The following is a 20,761-nucleotide window of genomic DNA, read 5'->3' as shown; positions in this document are numbered from 1 at the left end:
TTTGCACATCGAGAGACTGACATTTTTTCCCATTCCTCCTTGCAAAACAGCTCGAGCTCAGCGAGGTTGGATGGAGAGCATTTGTGAACAGCAGTTTTCAGTTCTTTCCACAGATTCTCGATTGGATTCAGGTCTGGACTTTGACTTGGCCATTCTAACACCTGGATATGTTTATTTTTGAACCATTCCATTGTAGATTTTGCTTTATGTTTTGGATCATTGTCTTGTTGGAAGACAAATCTCCGTCCCAGTCTCAGGTCTTTTGCAGACTCCATCAGGTTTTCTTCCAGAATGGTCCTCTATTTGGCTCCATCCATCTTCCCATCAATTAAACCATCTTCCCTGTCCCTGCTGAAGAAAAGCAGGCCCAAACCATGATGCTGCCACCACCATGTTTGACAGTGGGGATGGTGTGTTCAGCTGTGTTGCTTTTACGCCAAACATAACGTTTTGCATTGTTGCCAAAAAGTTAAATTTTGGTTTCATCTGACCAGAGCACCTTCTTCCACATGTTTGGTGTGTCTCCCAGGTGGCTTGTGGCAAACTTTAAACAACACTTTTTATGGATATCTTTAAGAAATGGCTTTCTTCTTGCCACTCTTCCATAAAGGCCAGATTTGTGCAATATACGACTGATTGTTGTCCTATGGACAGAGTCTCCCACCTCAGCTGTAGATCTCTGCAGTTCATCCAGAGTGATCATGGGCCTCTTGGCTGCATCTCTGATCAGTCTTCTCCTTGTATGAGCTGGAAGTTTAGAGGGACGGCCAGGTCTTGGTAGATTTGCAGTGGTCTGATACTCCTTCCATTTCAATATTATCGCTTGCACAGTGCTCCTTGGGATGTTTAAAGCTTGGGAAATCTTTTTGTATCCAAATCCGGCTTTAAACTTCTTCACAACAGTATCTCGGACCTGCCTGGTGTGTTCCTTGTTCTTCATGATGCTGTCTGCGCTTTTAACGGACCTCTGAGACTATCACAGTGCAGGTGCATTTATACGGAGACTTGATTACACACAGGTGGATTGTATTTATCATCATTAGTCATTTAGGTCAACATTGGATCATTCAGAGATCCTCACTGAACTTCTGGAGAGAGTTTGCTGCACTGAAAGTAAAGGGGCTGAATAATTTTGCACTCCCAATTTTTCAGTTTTTGATTTGTTAAAAAAGTTTGAAATATCCAATAAATGTCGTTCCACTTCATGATTGTGTCCCACTTGTTGTTGATTCTTCACAAAAAAATACAGTTTTATATCTTTGTTTGAAGCCTGAAATGGGACAAAAGGTCGCAAAGTTCAAGGGGGCCGAATACTTTCGCAAGGCACTGTACCACTGCCATGACTGTGAACTATTGGTTAGGCTTAGTGTGTCGTCTTAGAATCATTGCTAAGGTTAAAAAGTCAAATGTGCCGTTGTAAATGTCTGTTTTAGTCACCTCACTTTCATGTCAGTAAAGAAAATGATTTGCCTTTTATTTCTGATATTGCCTGGTTTTTCCACAGTCCCCCCCCCCCCAAAAAAAATTCACCTCGTTAACCATGCATGTAATATTGCCGTAGGGAATTCAGCTGTTAAATGGATGTCTAAGGGTAGTGTTAAAACGGAGAGGGCTGGTTGAACTGATGCCCAGGAAGATATTGTTCTCTGGTCATTTAAACCCAAAAGGAAAAGAAGATTTGTGAAAAGGGTACCGACTGACGAGGTCCAGACTAGTAGTTATTCTGGGCAGAATACCAGGTGAAATCAGTGCATCAAACCTACCTAACCGTTGTCTCCACTCTATTCAAGTATTGGTTCTGTTCCATTTGTAGTGAAATAATTCTGAAACTGTTTTTATATTGTTGTATATGGCCTTGTTGATTACACTGTTGTGACCTATGAACTTTGTTCTTCATCCCAAATGTTGCAAAAGTCAAGTTATTTCACCCTTCATACAACACATTGGAAGATGAGGGACTGTTCATTCATTGCATTCAGACATTATTTGTTGACCAACTTCTGATTTATTTAATTTAAAAAAAAATCCACAACACTAGTGCCTTATTTCTGAAGTTGAGCCTAAATGTTTTCATTTTGACCACTGATACTTATTTCTGTATGTACTGTAGGCAACGGGAATGTCACTATCACCCCAGATGAAAATTGTGCTTACTAATGGGAACTGCTATTTCTAAGCTCCGTAAGCCCTTCTTTGGAATATTCTTGTGCCAATGATGAATGAATACCTATCAGCTTGTAGAATCTTTTCACCATTTCCTGTATATTAGGTGATGAGTACTTGCGTATATGTTGTAATGTTTGCTTGTGGGCCAAGGGCATTCTGCAGCTTTGTTATAATAGCCTATTGTCCACAGATATCGTGAGTATAAGCCTACATCATAGTATTAGCTCTGAGATGCGAGGGGAAACTCGACTCCATATGTCTTCTGACTGTCCTGTTTCATGTGCAGGGTGTACTCAATGACCTGGATGAATAAAATGTGTATGCCCACTTGAAACTGGCTTCTTGCTTACAGTGAACACACACATTCTAAAAAATAAAGAATGTGTTTCAAAACAGACCTCAGGAATTTTAAAAATAACATTTAAAACATGTCATATCGTGGTTTTATATATTTCCGTCGTATGGAATGAGGACTGATTCCATCCCATTACCGTAGCCGACCAGTGGACATAACTGTGTGGACCTGAGGCCCCTTCACCCTCTCACTCAGCCTGAGGGCCATCAGTCACACAGTAGACCGCTCTCTGGCTGTTTAGGGTCTACGTCGCCCCAGTAAGGCAGGATGAAGGGCAACTCCTCCACCCTGCTCTTCAACAGCGTCCACAGATGCTGTGACACAAACTGGTTCCCCTTCTCAGAGAGATGGAGCCCGTCTGAGAGGTAGCCTGTGAAGTCCTGCGAGAAAGAGAATTGTTTTCAATTACTGACATGTTGACAAAGTTACATCGCTACTACCAAAAATCACTAAATTAGTGTTACATGACTAGAGTAGGGCCGGGGTTCAATCCAATAGTGCCTTGTCAGCAATGCACTTTCCAAAAGGCAAACGTTCCCGCCGAGGTTCACCGTATACGCTTGCTGATGTTGGGCTCGATAGAGAATTACCTTGCAATGGTGCGTTGTCCACAAAGCTGAGCAACGGTAACATCAAAATGACAAGTATTCCATTGGTTGTCTCACCTGTCCATCTTTCTGCATGAGAGTCCAGAGGTCCAGCACGTCTGCCCCACACTGACCGGCAGCCTGCACACAGGCCTGGGCATACTGGCCAGCCACAGAGTTGAGACGGTTCAGAGCACTGCCTGTAGGGCGAGAACAGACATATAGAAGCCAAATAGAACTACAGCACCACAAACACTACAGCATTCAAGTCCTCAAAATGCAATAATCTGTTTGAGGCCATCGGGCCAATGTTATGGGATTGCTCAGGAGCAAGAATTAGGACTTGTCTTCAGTGTATCTGGCGGGTGTGTGTTCTTTAACCTTTCAGGACACACTCCTTCTCCCAGGCTGGCTCATGCAGAGGTGGAGGAGTGATGAAGATGACCTTGTCTGCAGACACACCCACAGACCCCAGGTGTTTGACAATGTCCTTCAGGTTCTCGGAATACTCCTGCAATGGGATGTGCTGCTGTGGGTTCTTATCTAAAGAAAGAATGAGACAACATCAGATCTCCTAATAATCGGCAAGAGCAGTGTTTGTCAATCCTGGTTCTAAGGAACACAAAGGGTGCGCAGGGTTTTGTGCCCGCCCAGCACTTGGCTAGAGAGTAACAGGTTGCACTTTCCCTACCTTCTAAAGCACAGTCGTTGGCACCAAAGAAGACCGTGACAGCAGCTATGTGGTTGCTTGAAGCACTGTCCTTGGAGATGAGGCGAGGCAAGACAATCTTTGCCCACCTGGAGTTGTAGCCTGACAACCCTCTGTTCACAACGTCACATTTTCTAGTGGACAAAGGTGACATTGTTTGATCAATTTGGCCTAATTTAGCACACATCAAAATGCATCACTCCAGTATACCCTACCCCATTCTCAGAACAGGAAGTTGCCCCTAACCACTGATACAGGGTTTATATCAGTGGCGGTTGGTGCCGTTTAAAGACGAGGGAGGATGATTATTTGATTTATGAGCATAGCCTTATTTCTATTACACCATATTGACTCTCATTCATATTCCATTCACCCAGTTCAATGTAATATCAATAGGTTTAGGCCACTACATGATACTAACATTTTCCCTGTACCCATCATGAGGTTGGTATAGCCTAGCCTATGAATTTACAACGTAGGTGCACAGGTCGAGAGAATTTTGAGTAATCAAGGTGACAGACTGTGACACATTCAATACCGCCCCACTCTTGCCAGCATCTAGCTGATCTAGAGTGTAATTATTATTCCAACAATTGTAAATGAGAATTTCTATAAGACAAATGTGGGTATGTTTATCCCTGTTTAGTTCAACAGAATTGGAGCAATGAATACAACCCTGATCACACGCAAACACTTCACTTTCATACCAGACACATACAAACAGCTCGTTGTATATACAATTCCTTCTCGCATCTATCTACATGCTCTCCTCCTCTCACCTTTCCCATTCACTTGTGGACTTCAGTGCACAACACATCAGCAGTCTGACCAGACAAAAAAAACCTTTGGTTCATTTTAAAAATGTAGAAAATGCTCTGTTATTAAAATACATAAATGCTTTGCTCCATGAAGTAATCCATCTCGATCAATGAGAGAGGATTTGAAATAGAAAAGATGGCAGCGTACACACTTTAGGATTACTTCATGGAGCAAATAATTTGAGTATCTGAGCATTTTCCAAATTCAAACGAACCACCTGCCACGAACCACATTTTAGAAGATACATGTTTGGCAGAATCGAGATCGATGATAACATTGCCAAGTTAAGGTTAGTGGTAAATGATCTGTGCTTCACCAAACAGTACCTATCCTGTAATGGAGAATCACATTTTCCCGTTATAAATTGTAGCTAGTTCAGACAGAGAACTGATACTGTATACTGGTTGTTGGGGTGGGATTGATGTGGAGGGGTCCGTGGGTGGCTTTTTACAATTTCAATGGTTCCTTGTGTTCTCAACGGGAGGAAGAAGTTGGGTCCAAATCTTATGTTGGTTACCATAGTTATTGAATCCTGTCAATTAAAAATGGAACATTTGGGAGCAATCAATTAGCTTAATTTCTCATAGATCAAATTAAATGTCAACAAAATAGTGTTGCAGGAATGCAAATCTTATGTTTCTAACTACAGAAACCATTTCTGTACAATCTGTGATGGGAGGTGTCATGGGCTTCCTGAAATGACATGAAACGACTACGGGCAACCTGCCATCCCTATGAAATGCATGTAGGAATGGTGAGTGCAACTATTTAAAAGTATTCCATGTGCGAAAATGTCAAATGACTCACCTGGCTAGTTGATTAGCAATTTCGGAACCCCATCCATTCGGTTGGAATGAAAACTGAAACAAATCAACAAGAAGTGAGAGGTGAACTGTCAAGTTGCTAGCTAGCAAGCTAACCCGATTGGTGAATGGACGAAACCCTGCAAACAAATCGTTTCTGAATGAGAAAATGTACCTGTGTGATCGAGTCGCCAAATAAAATCACTTGAGGCCAAATTATGTTCTTGATTTTGGACATTGCTCGCTAGTTCAAATGTTGAGCCGAGAGCTAACTTTATACTTTCAGATTTAGAAATGAAAGCAGTGCTGACTGAATGATAGACGTTCGCATGCTAAATTGCGCCATCTACCGTGTGGAGGTGGAAGGTGAAAATAATAATGGCAGAGTAAAATAATTTGACAAGTCGCCTTTTTGTTGTTTATTTCACTATTTTGATGAATGACATACATTTTCTTTACTATAAAATAAATACACTTTCATAATGACAAACAAGATCACAAGTTTTCAAACAACATTCCAAACATAGATACAGAACCAACCTAAAGTATCTTAATAGGGCGTTGGGTCACCACAAACCAGACCAACTTTAATGCATCTTGGCATAGATTCTACAAGTGTTTCGAATTCTATTGGAGGGATGTGAACACCATTATTCCACGGGAAATTCCTTAATTTGGTGTTTTGTTTATGGTGGTGGAAAACACTGTCTCAGGCACCACTCCAGAATCTCCCATAAGTGGTCAGTTGGGTTGAGATCAGATGACCGAGACAGCCATGGCATATGGTTTGTATAGTTTTCATGCTCATCAAACCACTCGTGCCCTGTGGATGGGGGTCTTGTCATCCTATGGGGGCATAGCCATGGTAGCCAAAATAATGGCCTGCCCAGCATTTTTATACATGACCCTAAGCACGATGGGATGTTAATTGATTAATTAACTCAGCAACCACACCTGCTTGCTTTCAGTTCACTATCACTGATAATACTGCTGATCAAACACTATTTGGCTGTTTCTATACCCAATATATATCAACATATTTTTTTTTCTACAAAATGTCCAAACAAATCAGTGCATTTGAGCCATGCATCTCAATGCTTAGTTACAGAATGCAGTGAACTTTAGTGGTCACCCATCTTTAATAGCATAACCAGATCCAGACAGCCACTGCTGTCCCTCAAGTAGTCTATCCATTCTAGAAGTATCAGTGAGAGTAAGGGCGGAGTAGGATGACATTTCTTCTGGACTTCCATTCTTCATTTCCCCCCCTAATGATTAACGTAGATTTCCGACGGTAAAATGATCCTAGGATTAAACAACTATCAGGCACGGGGGTTGGAGGTCTGCGGAGGAACAGACACCTGCTTCAGGTAGCTGCAGGATGACCCCTTTCAGGGGTTCTTTGAACCCAATTATGTATGTCTCTGGTTGTACCCCTCATACGACAGGGTTGAGGGCGTCGTAGAGACGCTGCACTGCCAGGTCCATCATCTCGTTCAGAGAGACCTTCTTTAAAATAGCTGTGCGTACATGCTTGTGTGATAGTTTCAATACAATAAAACTTTATTTATTCCCCGGAAGGGACAATTAAGGCAAGTGGATACTGGTAAAGGTCAAAGTCAATGGCCACACCTTTCTGAGCTAGGGTTAGACTGGACTTCCAACACAACAGTAGTGACTGCATCAGTGTGCATGTCATTCAACGGGTTGGCAATAAACTAGTGGACGACAGAGAAACATGGATGAAAACATTCCAGTTTCTCAACAATCTCAGACATCACAAATACATTGTTATTGATACTGCAAGAAGCATTGCCTGATGTGAACATCATTGTGTCATGTTCATTAGAGCACATGACAGAAAATGTTTTGTGACAGAAAACGTTAGTCAAGACCCAGACTACAACATGCTCACCTCCAGCGTCACCATGCCTGTCTCATGCACCAGTGTGATGTTCTTGAGGGTCTTTTCTGTAGCTTCCAAATCCTCAATGATGTTTCTCAGCTGACCCACTAGCACAGAGTAGGGTATAGCGAATGTGATGGCCTGGGTCTGTGCTCATGGCCAGGTCTGTGTAGTCTAGGGAGCATTTTATTTTACCTTTATTTAAATAGGCAAGTCGGTTAAGAACAAATTCTTATTTTCCATGACGGCCTAGGAACAGTGGGTCAACTGCCTTGTTCAGGGGCAGAACAACAGATTTTTACCTTGTCAGCCCGGGGATTCGATCTTGCAACCTTTCGGTTACTAGTCCAATGCTCTAAACACTATGCTACCTATGGATACAGTCAGAAGAACCAGGCTCCATTGCGGGAACAACGTGTGAACAATAGCCTGTTAATGACGCTACAGTGCATTATTACCTTGTTGTAGACAATGCCAGCTAGGCTAAAGCAGAAACATGCTGGCACTCAGGCTAAAAGACTGTATGATTATATGACTTAGCCGTACATGCTAAGTCATGGCCAAGGTCCCCTCCACACGTTAGCCTGCGATGAGGACCCCGTTCCTCTTGTCGGTGCACCACCTCTCAAAACAGCTCCCTGGACAGGCCACTCTGCATCATACCTGGAGACACCATCACCACACCGGGACCTATGTTGTCACAGTGGTGCATACTCTGGAGAGACCGAGTGGGGACGAAACGTCAGAGACAGGGAACGCTCGAGTCTGGGACCCAGCTTCATCATTGAGAGCGGTTTTAATTGGTGTCTCCCAAGTTAATCTCCCAGACATTATTGATCCATATGTGGAATATGGACATAACGACCATATGAGACAGCGGGCGTCCCTGTTCACTATGTCATGGACCGTGTTACAGAAGCGAGCCTCACACACCTCCATTTTTTTCTTGGACGTGAGAGCCATATGTGGACGAGAGAGAGAGAGAAATGTTTGAACCCATCTGCCAATGTGTAAAGGATAAAATAGCACAGTGCTTACTGACTATTGGTTACATAATATGAGGAGGATGTCAGGTTTGACACTGGGGACTTCGGCAGCCATTAGATGTCTGTCCTCCTGGCGAGAGAATACAGCTAGGGAGAGAGAGAATTTGTTGTTGTTGAATAATTCACCCCCAACACAGAGGACTGTCATTATGATGACCAGAGACGGGCATTAGAATAGAAAAACTACAACACAACAATATCACAGCATACAGTAAGTATATTGTGTACAGTTGTGTACTTCAGAGGAAACCTAAACACAAACTAAGAAGTTCAATCATCACAATACTTCAATCCACTCCCTACCGTAGCTCCAGAAATCTCGATCATGGCTGCACCAAGGACGTGCCCGGCGTGTTAAGCTGGGCGAACCCCCCATTCAGCGCCCGCCCGCACCCGGGGCCGATAGTGCCGACCCCGGTAAGATGTCGCCCGTACCTAAATTCGCTACTGATTTGTATTAGTCTATAAATGAATATCTTTACCTAAATTCGTAATCTCTCCCATATCTTATTCGACTACGATTTTTGAAAGTGTAAGGATAATAATTCCGCCATGGTTGTTCGACACTAGCCACAACATTAAGGTGGGGGGGTGATGATTTTCGGCACAACACTGGTCCCTATTCTCCGTGGGTTTCCGATATATCTGCTTTACGTTCATAGCAGTAGTACAGTATTTATATAATAAAAACAGGACCTGGATCATGATGATGCTCTCCATTGAGTTATCCCTCCAGACGTATGTTTGTATGAACTTCCGCCTGGCGCACACATGTCGTCAAAACAAGACCGAAGAACACTCAAAGCCATCTTTTTAGTTCCGACGTAATTACACGATTTGCTCATCTTAGAAAACTTTTTCATATTTGGATTGATAGATACTGAATATACATGGGTTTAGAACTTTTTAGTTTTAGCGCTCAATTCAATCACGGTTTTAAAAAGAACATCACACCGTAGACTCGTGTTTGTGGCAGCTGAAACAAAAGTATCAATTAATGTTCATACTCTGTTACAACGTTGCACTGTGGGTGAGCGGCCTCGTTATTTGTTACAAAGTAACAAAGTTGACAATATTGATACAAACATAACTAAGTTGCGTCCCCTTTAATGTGGTGTTGGGTGGAACTGCAGAGGAAGTGAAGTGTCTTTGCAAGTCGCACTCTCGCCTACACAGAAAGAGCCACAGCCCTGCTCCTTTGATGAACAACACCCCCCCAAAACAGCCCTCAACTGGCTTAGAACAAGTTTCAAACTGAGGTATGCCCTGTGTGTTTGTGCGTAGTGCTCCCGTTTGCCATTTTCTGTAAAAATGCACGATCATTTCAACCTTTTTGAGCGTGAGCGGATGCGTCGATAAGGGTGTGGGTGGGGTAAATTGTTTATCATAACAACCGGTTTCCGTTACACGGGGCATTCATTGACAAAGTTCCGGACAATGGACTTTCATTGAGTGCCAGCCGACTCCAGACACCATTGGCAGGGACGCGCGTGTGTCAGCCTGTTGATTCTTAATAAGTTGGAGAAAGTTGTGACGGTGGGAGTGGTAGTATGCAGGACTTGAATATTATGCATTCACTGCGGCAGCTGTTAGTCTCATAATGTCACACAATATTTATGTATGGAATTCCATTTCATAAACGTATATTTCAAATGTATTATGTTTTATTTCGGAGGTAAATATTACTATTCTTTGTAATAACTTTGTAATACAACTGGTGGAAGGGTTCATCTCATTCTCTATTCTCTGTAGACCACAAGCCAATTCACATGGATTGCCCTGTGTAGTGCTGGGACCATCAAAACAAAATCTCCTTGTCTTCACCAGACAGTGGTGTCTGCAAGGGAGCTGGGGGCTGGTGGAGTGTTGGCGTCATGGTGAAGAATGTTCCGGAAGGTCAAAAAGCGTCACAGCAGCAGCAGCTCCCAGAGCAGTGAGATCAGTACCAAGAGCAAGGTGGGCCGTTATTTACATTACAGACTACACTGTCGTGGTCTACATTCCAAACCCAGAAAATGTGGATCTTCTCTCGTCCCTTGATGCCCTCCAGTTGATCTGAAGAGGATAGCTGTAATCAGGAGCTCCACCTAGTCCTCCAATAGGGAGCTTCCTTTGCGCTTCCCTTGTGTTGCGTTCAACAGTCTACATAGTCTCTGGGGGGGATGCTAGTTGTCCTTGGTAAATAATTCACCATGGAGACAACAGTCTTAGAATACAAAAGCAGCCGCAGTCATAAAATACTGGAGGCAGACAGACGGACGGGCAGGCAGACAGATACACGGACAGACGGGTTAGACCGATTGTAACCTCATAAGAAGATCGCTCACATCTGACAGTGGCTTTTATTCATGTTAAAAGTGAGCTCTGTCTGGACAAAGTAATCATGTCTCATACGAGATGCCTTCCCATCTGGTGAATAACAAACAAGTGCTAAGATGGTTGAGCCGAAGGGGCGGAATTGATCGGATGGAGAAACGACTCTTTATTACCATCGATTCACTTACTGCACAGCTGTCCTCTCTGATTACATTGCTGATGGGTACATGACTCTGTTTATTAAGGAGGTCTTGCATGCTGTCAAGGACTCCTGAATTGACGTCTGCTCGAGTTATTTTCACATTTTTCACTTAAACTCTATTCATTAGTGGTTGGAGTATGTGTTTCCTTCTTTCTCATACACAAATATTGCAGCAGAAACCATGACCTCTGCGATTTGGTCAACGTTTCAGCCGATCATGTAACATTTCCCAAGACAATATGGTGAGATGGTGTGCTTTTCTCTCTCCTCCCTTTAGTCAGTAGACTCCAGTTTGGGAGGTCTCTCCAGGTCCAGTACTGTAGCTAGCCTCGACACAGACTCGACCAAGAGCTCAGGTAAGAAAACCTACAACCATGGCCACATCTCAATTCTCTGAAATGACCTCGGCTAGTTTCCTCATCTCCTTTCCTTCCTATTCACTAACAGTCAGATCAAGGGGCCGGAAAGGTTCCATTAATATTCATGTCAAGTCCTTTCAGAACTGGCTCTTGTGCATTGTAGGGCATGCAACAAAATATTTCAAGAGGTTTTGCAATGGACGACTAAAATGTGTGTCTTGTTGGTAGTCCCTCCCTGTTTCACTTAATTTTCTTCCGTTTGATGCCTAACGAACACCTTCATGACCCAGTGGTAATGCCGGCGGATGATTGAACTGTGAACTTTAGGTAACAGTGCTGCGTCAGAGACGTGTGCTGAGTTCAGGGTGAAGTATGTCGGAGCCATAGAGAAGCTGCCGTTTGAGATGAGTAAGACCCTGCAGGAGCCTCTGGAACTCATCAACTACATTGATGCAGCCCAGGTAAGAAAAACCTGGAAACACCTTCAAATCTGGGATGTAAAGTATGGGGCCCATCAGAATTAGAGGTCATCGGAATGGCCGATTAATTAGGGCCGATTTCAAGTTTTCATAATAAATCTGTAATCAACATTTTTGGACACCGACTATGGCCAATTACATTGCACTCCACGAGGAGACTGCGTGGCAGGCTGACTACCTGTTATGCGAGTGCAGCAAGGAGCCAAGGTAAGGTGCTAGCTAGCATTAAACGTATCTTATAAACAACAATCAATCTTAACATTATCGCTAGTTAACTACACATGGTTGATGATATCACTAGTTTATCTAGCTTGTCCTGCGTTGCATATAATTGATGCGGTGCCTGTTAATTTATCATTGAATCACAGCCTACTTCGCCAAGCGGGTGATTTAACAAGCGCATTCGCCAGAAAAGCACTGTCGTTGCACCAATGTGTACCTAACCATAACCATCCATGCCTTTCTTAAAATCAATATACAAGTATATATTTTTAAACGGGACGGTTTCGTATTTCACTGAAATAATAAACGTTTTGTTTTCGAAATGATAGTTTCTGGATTTGACCATATTAATGACCTAAGGCTCGTATTTCTGTGTCATTATATTCTAATTAAGTCTATGATTTGCTAGAGCAGTCTGACTGAGCGGTGGTAGGCAGCAGCAGGCTCGTAAGCATTCATTCAAACAGCACTTTCCTGCATTTGCCAGCAGCTCTTCGTTGTGCTTCAAGCATTGCGCTGTTTATGACTTCAAGCCTATCAACTCCCGAGATTAGGTTGGCAATACTAAAGTACCTATTAGAACATCCAATAGTCAAAGGCATATGAAATACAAATCGTATAGAGAGAAATAGTCCTATAATAACTACAACCTAAAACTTCTTACCTGGGAATATTGAAGACTCATGTTAAAAGGAACCACCAGCTTTCATAGGTTCTCATGTTCTGAGCAAGGAACTGAAACGTTTGCTTTCTTACATGGCACATATTGCACTTTTACTTTCTTCTCCAACATTTTGTTTTTGCATTATTTAAACCAAATTGAACACGTTTCATTATTTATTTGAGACTAAATTGATTTTATTGATGTATTATATTAAGTTAAAATAAGTGTTCATTCAGTATTGTTTTAATTGTCATTATTACAAATATATATGTAAAATTCGGCCGATTAATTGGTATCGGCTTTTTTTTGGTCCTCCAATAATCGGTATCGGCATTGAAAAATCATAATCGTTCGACCTCTAATCAATGCAGTACTATACATACAGGTTCAATGCAGTACTACACATACAGGTTCAATGCAGTACTATACATACAGGTTCAATGCAGTACTATACATACAGGTTCAATGCAGTGCTATACATACAGGTTCAATGCAGTGCTATACATACAGGTTCAATGCAGTGCTATACATACAGGTTCAATGCAGTACTATACATACAGGTTCAATGCAGTACTATACATACAGGTTCAATGCAGTACTATACATACAGGTTCAATGCAGTACTATACATACAGGTTCAATGCAGTACTATACATACAGGTTCAATGCAGTACTATACATACAGGTTCAATGCAGTACTATACATACAGGTTCAATGCAGTACTATACATACAGGTTCAATGCAGTACTATACATACAGGTTCAATGCAGTACTATACATACAGGTTCAATGCAGTACTATACATACAGGTTCAATGCAGTGCAGTGGAGACCAATTCATCACCGTATAATCACTCAATTTGATGATGGTGATGTAGATTAATGTTGGAGTGGTGTGAGGCAGAGGCAGCCTCTGTTTCCTCCTTAACGAGTCACTCTATATGTACAAAGAGTATCTGTCGTGTTCCTTTCATAGCAAGATGGAAAGCTGCCGTTTGTGCCTGGAGAGGAGGAAATGGTACTGGGAGTGTCCAAGTATGGAGTCAAAGTGGCCTCCATGGATCAATGTGTGAGTGAATCCATTTCCATGTTTAGAAATGCTCTAGCGTCCCAAAAGTTTCTACTGAACCTTGACCTTTCTAGTTGGAACTTGTTGTTGCAACGTTCCCGAAGTCGGACATTCTCCACTGTTTCCCGCTCTACATGATTGTCTGTCTGCTGTTATAATGATGTTTGTCATGTGTATTATTGTTGTGGTTCCTGTATAGGATGTTCTGCACCGCCACCCTCTCTATCTGATAATGAGGATGCTCTGTTATGATGACGGCCTGGGGGCTGGGAAGAACCTGCTGGCTCTCAAGACCACCGATGCCAAGCAGCAGGACTGCAGCATCTGGGTGTACCAGTGCAGCAGCGCGGTGAGTGTGTGTGTTGAAAGTATAGGGAGCATTACTTCATTCACCACGAACTGAGATCAGCATTTACTCACCTATTACTCATCTACCCCCCCCAACTACTACACAACTGAATAACACTGTCTCATATTGATAAATCTCACAGCAATATTCTGGGTTCCACACAAACTGGTGCTCTCAAGCTTGTTATCATACCACAGTTTGTGGCAAACTCAAGGCAATGCGAGATAATTGTTTATCGTGTGTGCGACAGCTTTCCTGTCTCGATCCCCTCATCCATTCATAAGATTAGCAGCAGACTGAGGAAGCAGGCCTCAATGGCTCAGACAGACAAGTCTCTTTCACAATGGCCCCACTGTCAGCGTCAGTCACTCTGGATAAACTAATCTGCCAAATGACTGAAATAGTGTGTGAATTACATAGGGCAATGAGCACCCCTAAATTCAAACTTTGGGTGGGTCTCTAATTGATCCATTCTCCTATTTGTTTAAGATGCAATTTTGTGCTGCTAGGAAGTAAAGACGATGTATTTAAACAAACATTTATCTTTTTATTTTCATCTGATTGTCAAACCAATCACTTCAAAAAGCAGGCTACCTGCGCACGCGTGTCCTCTCCAAAATCATTCCCACATCCAAACAGGGCACAGTGCACCCACCATTTGATGAAGGGAGAGAGACATCTGTTACAAAACACCAAAAGGTGTAATGACCATTGTCATTAGCCCTACACTCTTGTAGCTTCAATTCATTGATGTTTTTTCTTTTTTGGTAAAAAGAAAAATCGGGACACCTGAAATATGGGATGCAAATATAGCTGTGTATGTCCTGAGCTCATCGGCGCCATAGCCGTGGGAAGTAGGGGTGCCGAGGGTGCTGCAGCACCCCCTACAAAATAGGCATTGGGAAAAAAAATTGAACAAAAAAATAAATAAATGTGAACAAACATTTTTTTCTCACAAAAGTAGTGCACTGGGCCTTTACTAGTGGTTGTGGACCTCTATATACACACCTGTAGTATGGGCATAGACAGTATTTTGCATCATCTCCGCTTTGGCAAAAAATATAGTTAGGAACAGTATCTTGCAGGATTCAATAGTTGGAATTGTAAGAGTTGTTGCCCTGTCCCTTTCTGTGATTGTCATTCTAATGGAATCTAGAAACAACAAAATCCTGTCCTCAAATATTTACATCAAAAGGTGCAAAGTTATGGGCAGAGACATAAAACATCAAATTAAATATTTATCTTGATTAAATAACATGGAAAACAACCACTTATGCAGTATTAATTTAAGATCCCTACAAACCACTTCATGTAAATGTACATTACTGTATTGTACATAGGCTGGTCATCTAGGTTTGTACCTATAGACTTTACATCACCATGATGAAAAACAATGCACAATACAGTAATTGAGTACATTGAGACATCAAGTGGTTTGTGATGATGTGGCTCAGTTGGTAGAGCAATGCAACGCTAGGGTTGGGGGTTCGATTACCATGGGGGACCAGTACGAAAAAGTATGAAAATGTGTGCACTCACTACTGTAAGTTCCTCTGGATAAGAGAATCTACTAAAATGTAAAAGGAACGAATAGACCATTTCAGTTTTTACACAGAAATAAGTTCCACTTGCAAAGTATTTCAAGAAACTGGAAAACATATCAAGCAAGTATTTTATATTCCACAAATATTATCAGATGAACTGTTTTGTACAGATAATTATCTGACTCAAGTTAGAAATGCTGGTAAACCCTCAAATACAAATAGTTTTTTTTTAAAAGCACAAATACCAGTCCTATATTAGCAGACAGATATAGACGTCTTCAGCCCGGGCCCAAAAATGACATTTTGTGGGGGAAAAAAGTGCAGCACCCCCACACCACTTCCCGTGCTAATGATTGCACAAGATAGGCAGAGTAGAGAGATGAATGTGATTTGAAAAAACTGGTTTAAAACAGAGGTAGTTTTATTTAATTTGGAATAAGCTTTTATTTACCATCGCTCCCAACACTGTGTTTCATAAGTCATTTTCCTTTTGTCTCTCCCCGTCTCTGTGCAGGAACAAGCCCAGGCCATCTGCAAGGTGCTGTCTGCCTCTTTCGACTGCGTGCTGACATCAGAGAAGTCCTGAAAGGTTGTCGCCCTGAGGGACGGGACTATCCTGACGCGGGCGCAGCGCCATGACCAATCGGGAGCCTGGAAACCATAGTTTACAGCAGGGTCACAACTTACCCAGCATGCTTTCCAACACCTCTCACACACCACCTACAGATTACACACACCATCCACCCGTCAGGTGACCATTATGAGTACGGTTATTTTTGTCTTTAATCTAACTTAATCTTATTTAATGTAAATACATTAGAAAGTACTTGGGAAGGAAGTGGCCGTTTGCTATCTAGGTCTCAAATAATAATATTGTATCCAGAGACTCCACTGACTTCCTTTATAAAAGGGGGAAAGTGGTAATCGTGGTACGTCGGTATTTCCACCATGGATGGAGGAACAGATCATTACAAATATGCTGTAGACCCCCTTCTCATCTCCCCTATACAAACCAAAGGGATGGTATCAATACATGTTTGTGCCTCTTATCCCCCTCTCCATACCACTCCTCCTATACTCCCCTTGGTCCAGATGGGATTGGACCTGTTAAAATGGTACAATAAAGGAAAGGAATTTGAATGAATCAAGCAGTCTTTTTTTTCCTTTGATCCCCGTTTTTGTCCTTTAAGCAGGTCAGTTCCGGTGGCTAGGCTGTCCAGTATTCCCGTCATTCTCAGACTGACTTATGGGATGCCTGCTTCCTCCCCAACTCTGTGGGATATGAGTCCTACATCCTCCAGGTTGATGAAGCATCCAGCCTGGCATCTGTGTCTGAAGAAATTACCTTGAGGGACCAAATGACCCTGTCATTCGGTGTTATAGTCAGATCACAGGAGATACTGTATACACATACCGTTGGGGCCCATCATTACAGAGCTAGTTTACTCTCCATAGATCGCGATTCAATCCGATTGCCGGTTACAGGCGTTCTTTAAAAGGCAATATGCAGCTTTTACTGTGAATGGGTTCTCCGCGACGAGAGAACACAGCCTTCAAAAACGGAAATGCCTATAACCGGTGATCAGATTGAATCCCGGGCTGTACTCTCTGATAGAGTTCAGTGTGGATGTAAACCTTGGTTGTAGTGGTATGGCACCAGAACACAAGTTAGAAGACATGGACCATACATAGGATTGGGCTGTAGTGGGTTTGACCATTCTCCACCAGAGGGAGCTCGTTGCATTACTATTATATTTAGTGTACTGCCCAGGAAGCTACAAATTTAGTAGTCGAGCACTCTTAAAATCACCGTACTACACAGCATTTACACACTTAAACCACTTTGAAAAGCAATAATACACTTAAATGCAAGAGAAGAAAACACTGGGAATTATTCCATTTTATTATTCCAGTTTCCCCATTTATTTTGCACAATAGGTTTGAGTCAATGCTGTGATCCAGAGTCAATGAGTGTGAATGGAATAGCTTCTCAGCCTTGGTTTGTGTGTACACTACTAGACTACACACTGAACACCAGCTGGAAAACAGCACGTCACCACAGTGCATTCAAAGACAGTTACTGCCAAGGTCATTCTCTTATTTTACACATTTAAATATCAACAGAATCTATGTACATTTACAGATGAACCATCCTATTTCCAGTGAGTTAACATGGTGTGGCAGATACATGCGACACCTCTTGTCGTCGTCTATCGTAGTTCATTCACAATTGAGAGTACTGTATGTCCCATTTAAGATAAAACATCAAACATGTATAGAGAAGAGTTGCTCTGCAACCAAAGTCAGACATTACGTCAAATGCTTTGTAAGAATATTACATTTTAAAACATACTCTTCAGTATGGGACCTAGGATATATAAAACAAGGGTGGTCTGTAACTAATGCTGGTCCCAGCTAGTTGTGGACTATGGTAGAATTCTAGGCTGAGCACTATGAATCAGATTGAATACTATGGTAGGTGTGTGTAAGTGTGAGTAAAAGTAGTTGCATTGTCCTTTTCAAGTGTGTCATTTGGTATTGCCATCCCCCTTACAATGTCACCTCAAAGGACAAGTTATTTTTAGTACAATGACAACTATGTGCATGTGTGTCCACATGTACCTCTGTGTGCGCCATTTGGTAGCCTGCTGTCTACTACAGATTTTTTTTAAAAAGCCACAGGACAGGAGCACTTGCCCCATGAGGTGCATAAACCCCTCTGCAGAGCTCTCTCTCACTGTCTATGTCCCAAATGGCATCATATTCCCTAAATAGTGCACTACTTTTGGCCACAGAAAGATGGTGGTTCACAACTAAAAGTGTGATCTATGCAGCGAAGATAGTTCACAACATCCATTTCACTGATGATATTGATATTATAGCTAAAAGGGTAAGAAGTGCAACAATGAGGCATTTTATAAACAGAGTAAAAAGGTGTCAGATGGGCTAATGCAGTAAATCTAGCACCACACTAGGCCATGGAGATGATGTGCTGTAAGTAACTTCTATTGTTTCAAACTGATATGCATGCAGGTCAGCGCACACAGTAGGATAGTGAGCCTGGGTTCTCCCAGTTAAATACAGGCCTAAATATACCCCCGACAACCCCCTGTTGTTACTAAGGGCTGTTTAGAAATGGGGACAGTGGATGACCCATAGGGGAGGACTCCTAGCATATTACTGGGTTAGCACCATTTTTAATTAAGTTTAACGAGTGGTGTAGTGGTGGGTATACGCAGCCTTACACCCACTTTCTTTCGTGGGCGTTGCGTATCCTCAATTTCTTAATCCCACTATGTATATCAAAGTAGGCTAGTGTGGTGGAAGGTATACGCCGTATCAATTAATAAGGCTGATGGATCCGATCAGAATGTTTAGTTTAAAACGTTGATTCACTATTATTTCTTCACATTTTAAGCGCAGTAATGTGCACGTGGGCGGTCGGGTTACACGCAAATGTTCCAAAACGCAATTTGCAGGGAAACGCAGTTTTAAAAATGTGCACTGCACATGCGAGCGGCTTCATAGACGGAGACATTTTGAAAGATGGGGAGATCTAAAGATTTAAACAATGAAAGATTTAAAAACCAATAGAACAGGAGCGTGGAATATGAGGATGTCTTTATAAAATAATTACCTCCATGTTTATGTGGTGGGATTTTAACTATAGGCTACTTTTAAGAATGTAAGACATGCCCCATAATATGACGTTTGAAACCTGGACGTTTAATAATTAAGGAACAGGAAAAAATATAGCAAAGCTAATCATAGGCCTAATCACCTTCTTGTAGCCTAGATGGAAAGGCTTTCCCCTCCAAAAAAACTCTACATTTAATGTAAACTAGGTGCATGTCCATTCATGCACCTGGACATGCACCTGTTGTGGACTTAGAAAAACAACTAAATTGGATGTTCAATTAAAAAGTGAGACTTGCAGAGAATTTGTTTGACTGAATATTTCTGACTCTGTTGACAGCCTAATTTATTTGTTTCAATAGTAGTCCTACTATCAGACTACTAGCACAGTACAGGTTGGGTTTCCTGAACTGTTAAAGACCAACATGGGATTTATCATTTTTTTGTCATAGAGTTTTTCACACAGGCGCCTTTCCTTCACCAAGCAGGCCTTTGGGATTTATTTTTTGCCAAATTATAGTATACCCACTTCTCCAGGCACCACTCCGCCACTGAGTCTGCTTCCCACATTGTGAGTGCTATAAAGTTGACATGCCTTTGCCTATTAAGCAGTTAAGCGTTTAGAAATGGTTCACCTTTTAACCATGCAAGGAGATGGAATGTAAGCATATAGACTATATTCACATTAACAATAAGTGAAAGAAATCCTAAAGATACACATTACTGTCCCTGTCAGCTGTCCTTGAAGAACTTTCTGTACAATTCACAAAACAACAGAGTGAAATAGTTATTAACAGAACCTTCATTTTGTCAATAATCCTCTAAATGTCGCGACCAGGATAAATAAGCAGAAAGTGCATTTTATTGCAAGAGGTTATCTACTACAATCATCGTTTTTTTTTTTATGTCAGATGGTGTCAGAAGTCAAAACACAGTTTCCCCACGAGCCTTTGCAGGCTTGGCCTAAAAAAGAGTGATATGACATCACATGACATTCCTGGAGTAAAGGGTGTATCTGTTGTCATGGCAACAGACTGTATAGCCAAAGCATTGGGCAGCGACACTTCACTCTTCTTTAGTGTCGGTGCAGGCACAAGCTTTGATGATGACAAAGATAATTTTGCCACAGAAATGTGGGGAGGTGGAGGGCATTTCCATGGTTTCCATTCCAGGTCCTGTGTTGACCTCTGGTGACCTTTGACCTTCAGTCCATGATGAAGTGTACAAATGTGACGGGGAAAGCCCCCCTCCTCATAGGTTCTCCTTCGATGTGGCCCAGCTGGGAGAGAACAGAAGAGAGGCACAACGTAACACAATGATATTTGGGACAAAACACGTACACATTTTGCATATAGTGCCTTCGGAAAGTATTCAGACCTTGAGTTGTTCCAGGTTTTGTTACGTTACAGCCTTATTCTAAAATAGATCAAATACAAATGAATTAAATACACACAACACCCTACAATGACAAAGTGAAAACAGTTTTGTAGAAATGTTAGCAAACTTATTACAAATGTATTTAAAAAAATA

The 20,761-nt window shown here is 42.0% G+C and overlaps 3 protein-coding genes across 18 annotated transcripts in view; 1 reads left to right on the top strand and 2 right to left on the bottom strand.

The window, feature by feature from the left end:
- Positions 1–1,989: 1,989 nt before the first annotated feature.
- On the bottom strand, positions 1,990–9,143 carry iah1 (isoamyl acetate hydrolyzing esterase 1 (putative)). Of its 2 annotated transcripts, XM_021584484.2 has the most exons (8): positions 8,695–9,143; positions 8,384–8,478; positions 7,355–7,452; positions 5,444–5,496; positions 3,800–3,951; positions 3,490–3,651; positions 3,187–3,308; positions 1,990–2,901 (listed from the first exon to the last, which is right to left on the bottom strand). In XM_021584484.2, coding segments are annotated over exons 2-8 (762 nt in total). In that variant the 5' UTR covers positions 8,385–8,478; positions 8,695–9,143; the 3' UTR covers positions 1,990–2,727. The 2 variants fall into 2 exon arrangements, with proteins under 2 accessions (XP_021440159.1, XP_021440160.1); XM_021584485.2 differs by lacking the exons at positions 7,355–7,452; positions 8,384–8,478; positions 8,695–9,143 and adding an exon at positions 5,615–7,303.
- On the top strand, positions 5,207–17,892 carry itgb1bp1 (integrin beta 1 binding protein 1). 5 transcript variants are annotated; one of them, XM_021584487.2, is made up of 7 exons: positions 9,290–9,650; positions 10,219–10,347; positions 11,187–11,265; positions 11,596–11,729; positions 13,610–13,702; positions 13,902–14,051; positions 16,110–17,892. In XM_021584487.2, the coding sequence occupies exons 2-7, from the start codon at positions 10,276–10,278 to the stop codon at positions 16,179–16,181; spliced, it is 600 nt and encodes a 199-aa protein (XP_021440162.1). In that variant the 5' UTR covers positions 9,290–9,650; positions 10,219–10,275; the 3' UTR covers positions 16,182–17,892. The 5 variants fall into 5 exon arrangements, with proteins under 5 accessions (XP_021440167.1, XP_021440162.1, XP_021440161.1 ...); XM_021584486.2 differs by having other exon boundaries at positions 9,501–9,650; positions 10,144–10,347; XM_021584490.2 differs by having other exon boundaries at positions 9,534–9,927.
- Positions 17,481–20,761, bottom strand: part of asap2a (ArfGAP with SH3 domain, ankyrin repeat and PH domain 2a) — a 95,780-nt gene continuing 92,499 nt past the window's right edge. For all 11 annotated transcript variants that reach the window (XM_036963074.1, XM_036963076.1, XM_036963081.1 and 8 more), the window contains one exon: positions 17,481–20,510. In XM_036963074.1, coding sequence (XP_036818969.1) covers positions 20,436–20,510 — 75 coding nt within the window. In that variant the 3' untranslated portion in view covers positions 17,481–20,435. The remainder of the gene's footprint in view (positions 20,511–20,761) is intronic.

Source organism: Oncorhynchus mykiss, chromosome 25, assembly GCF_013265735.2.
Source record: "Oncorhynchus mykiss isolate Arlee chromosome 25, USDA_OmykA_1.1, whole genome shotgun sequence".
In the NCBI taxonomy this organism is placed as follows: Eukaryota; Metazoa; Chordata; class Actinopteri; order Salmoniformes; family Salmonidae; genus Oncorhynchus; species Oncorhynchus mykiss.
Note: the sequence above shows the minus strand (reverse complement) of the source record. Positions and strands in the feature narration are given on the sequence as shown.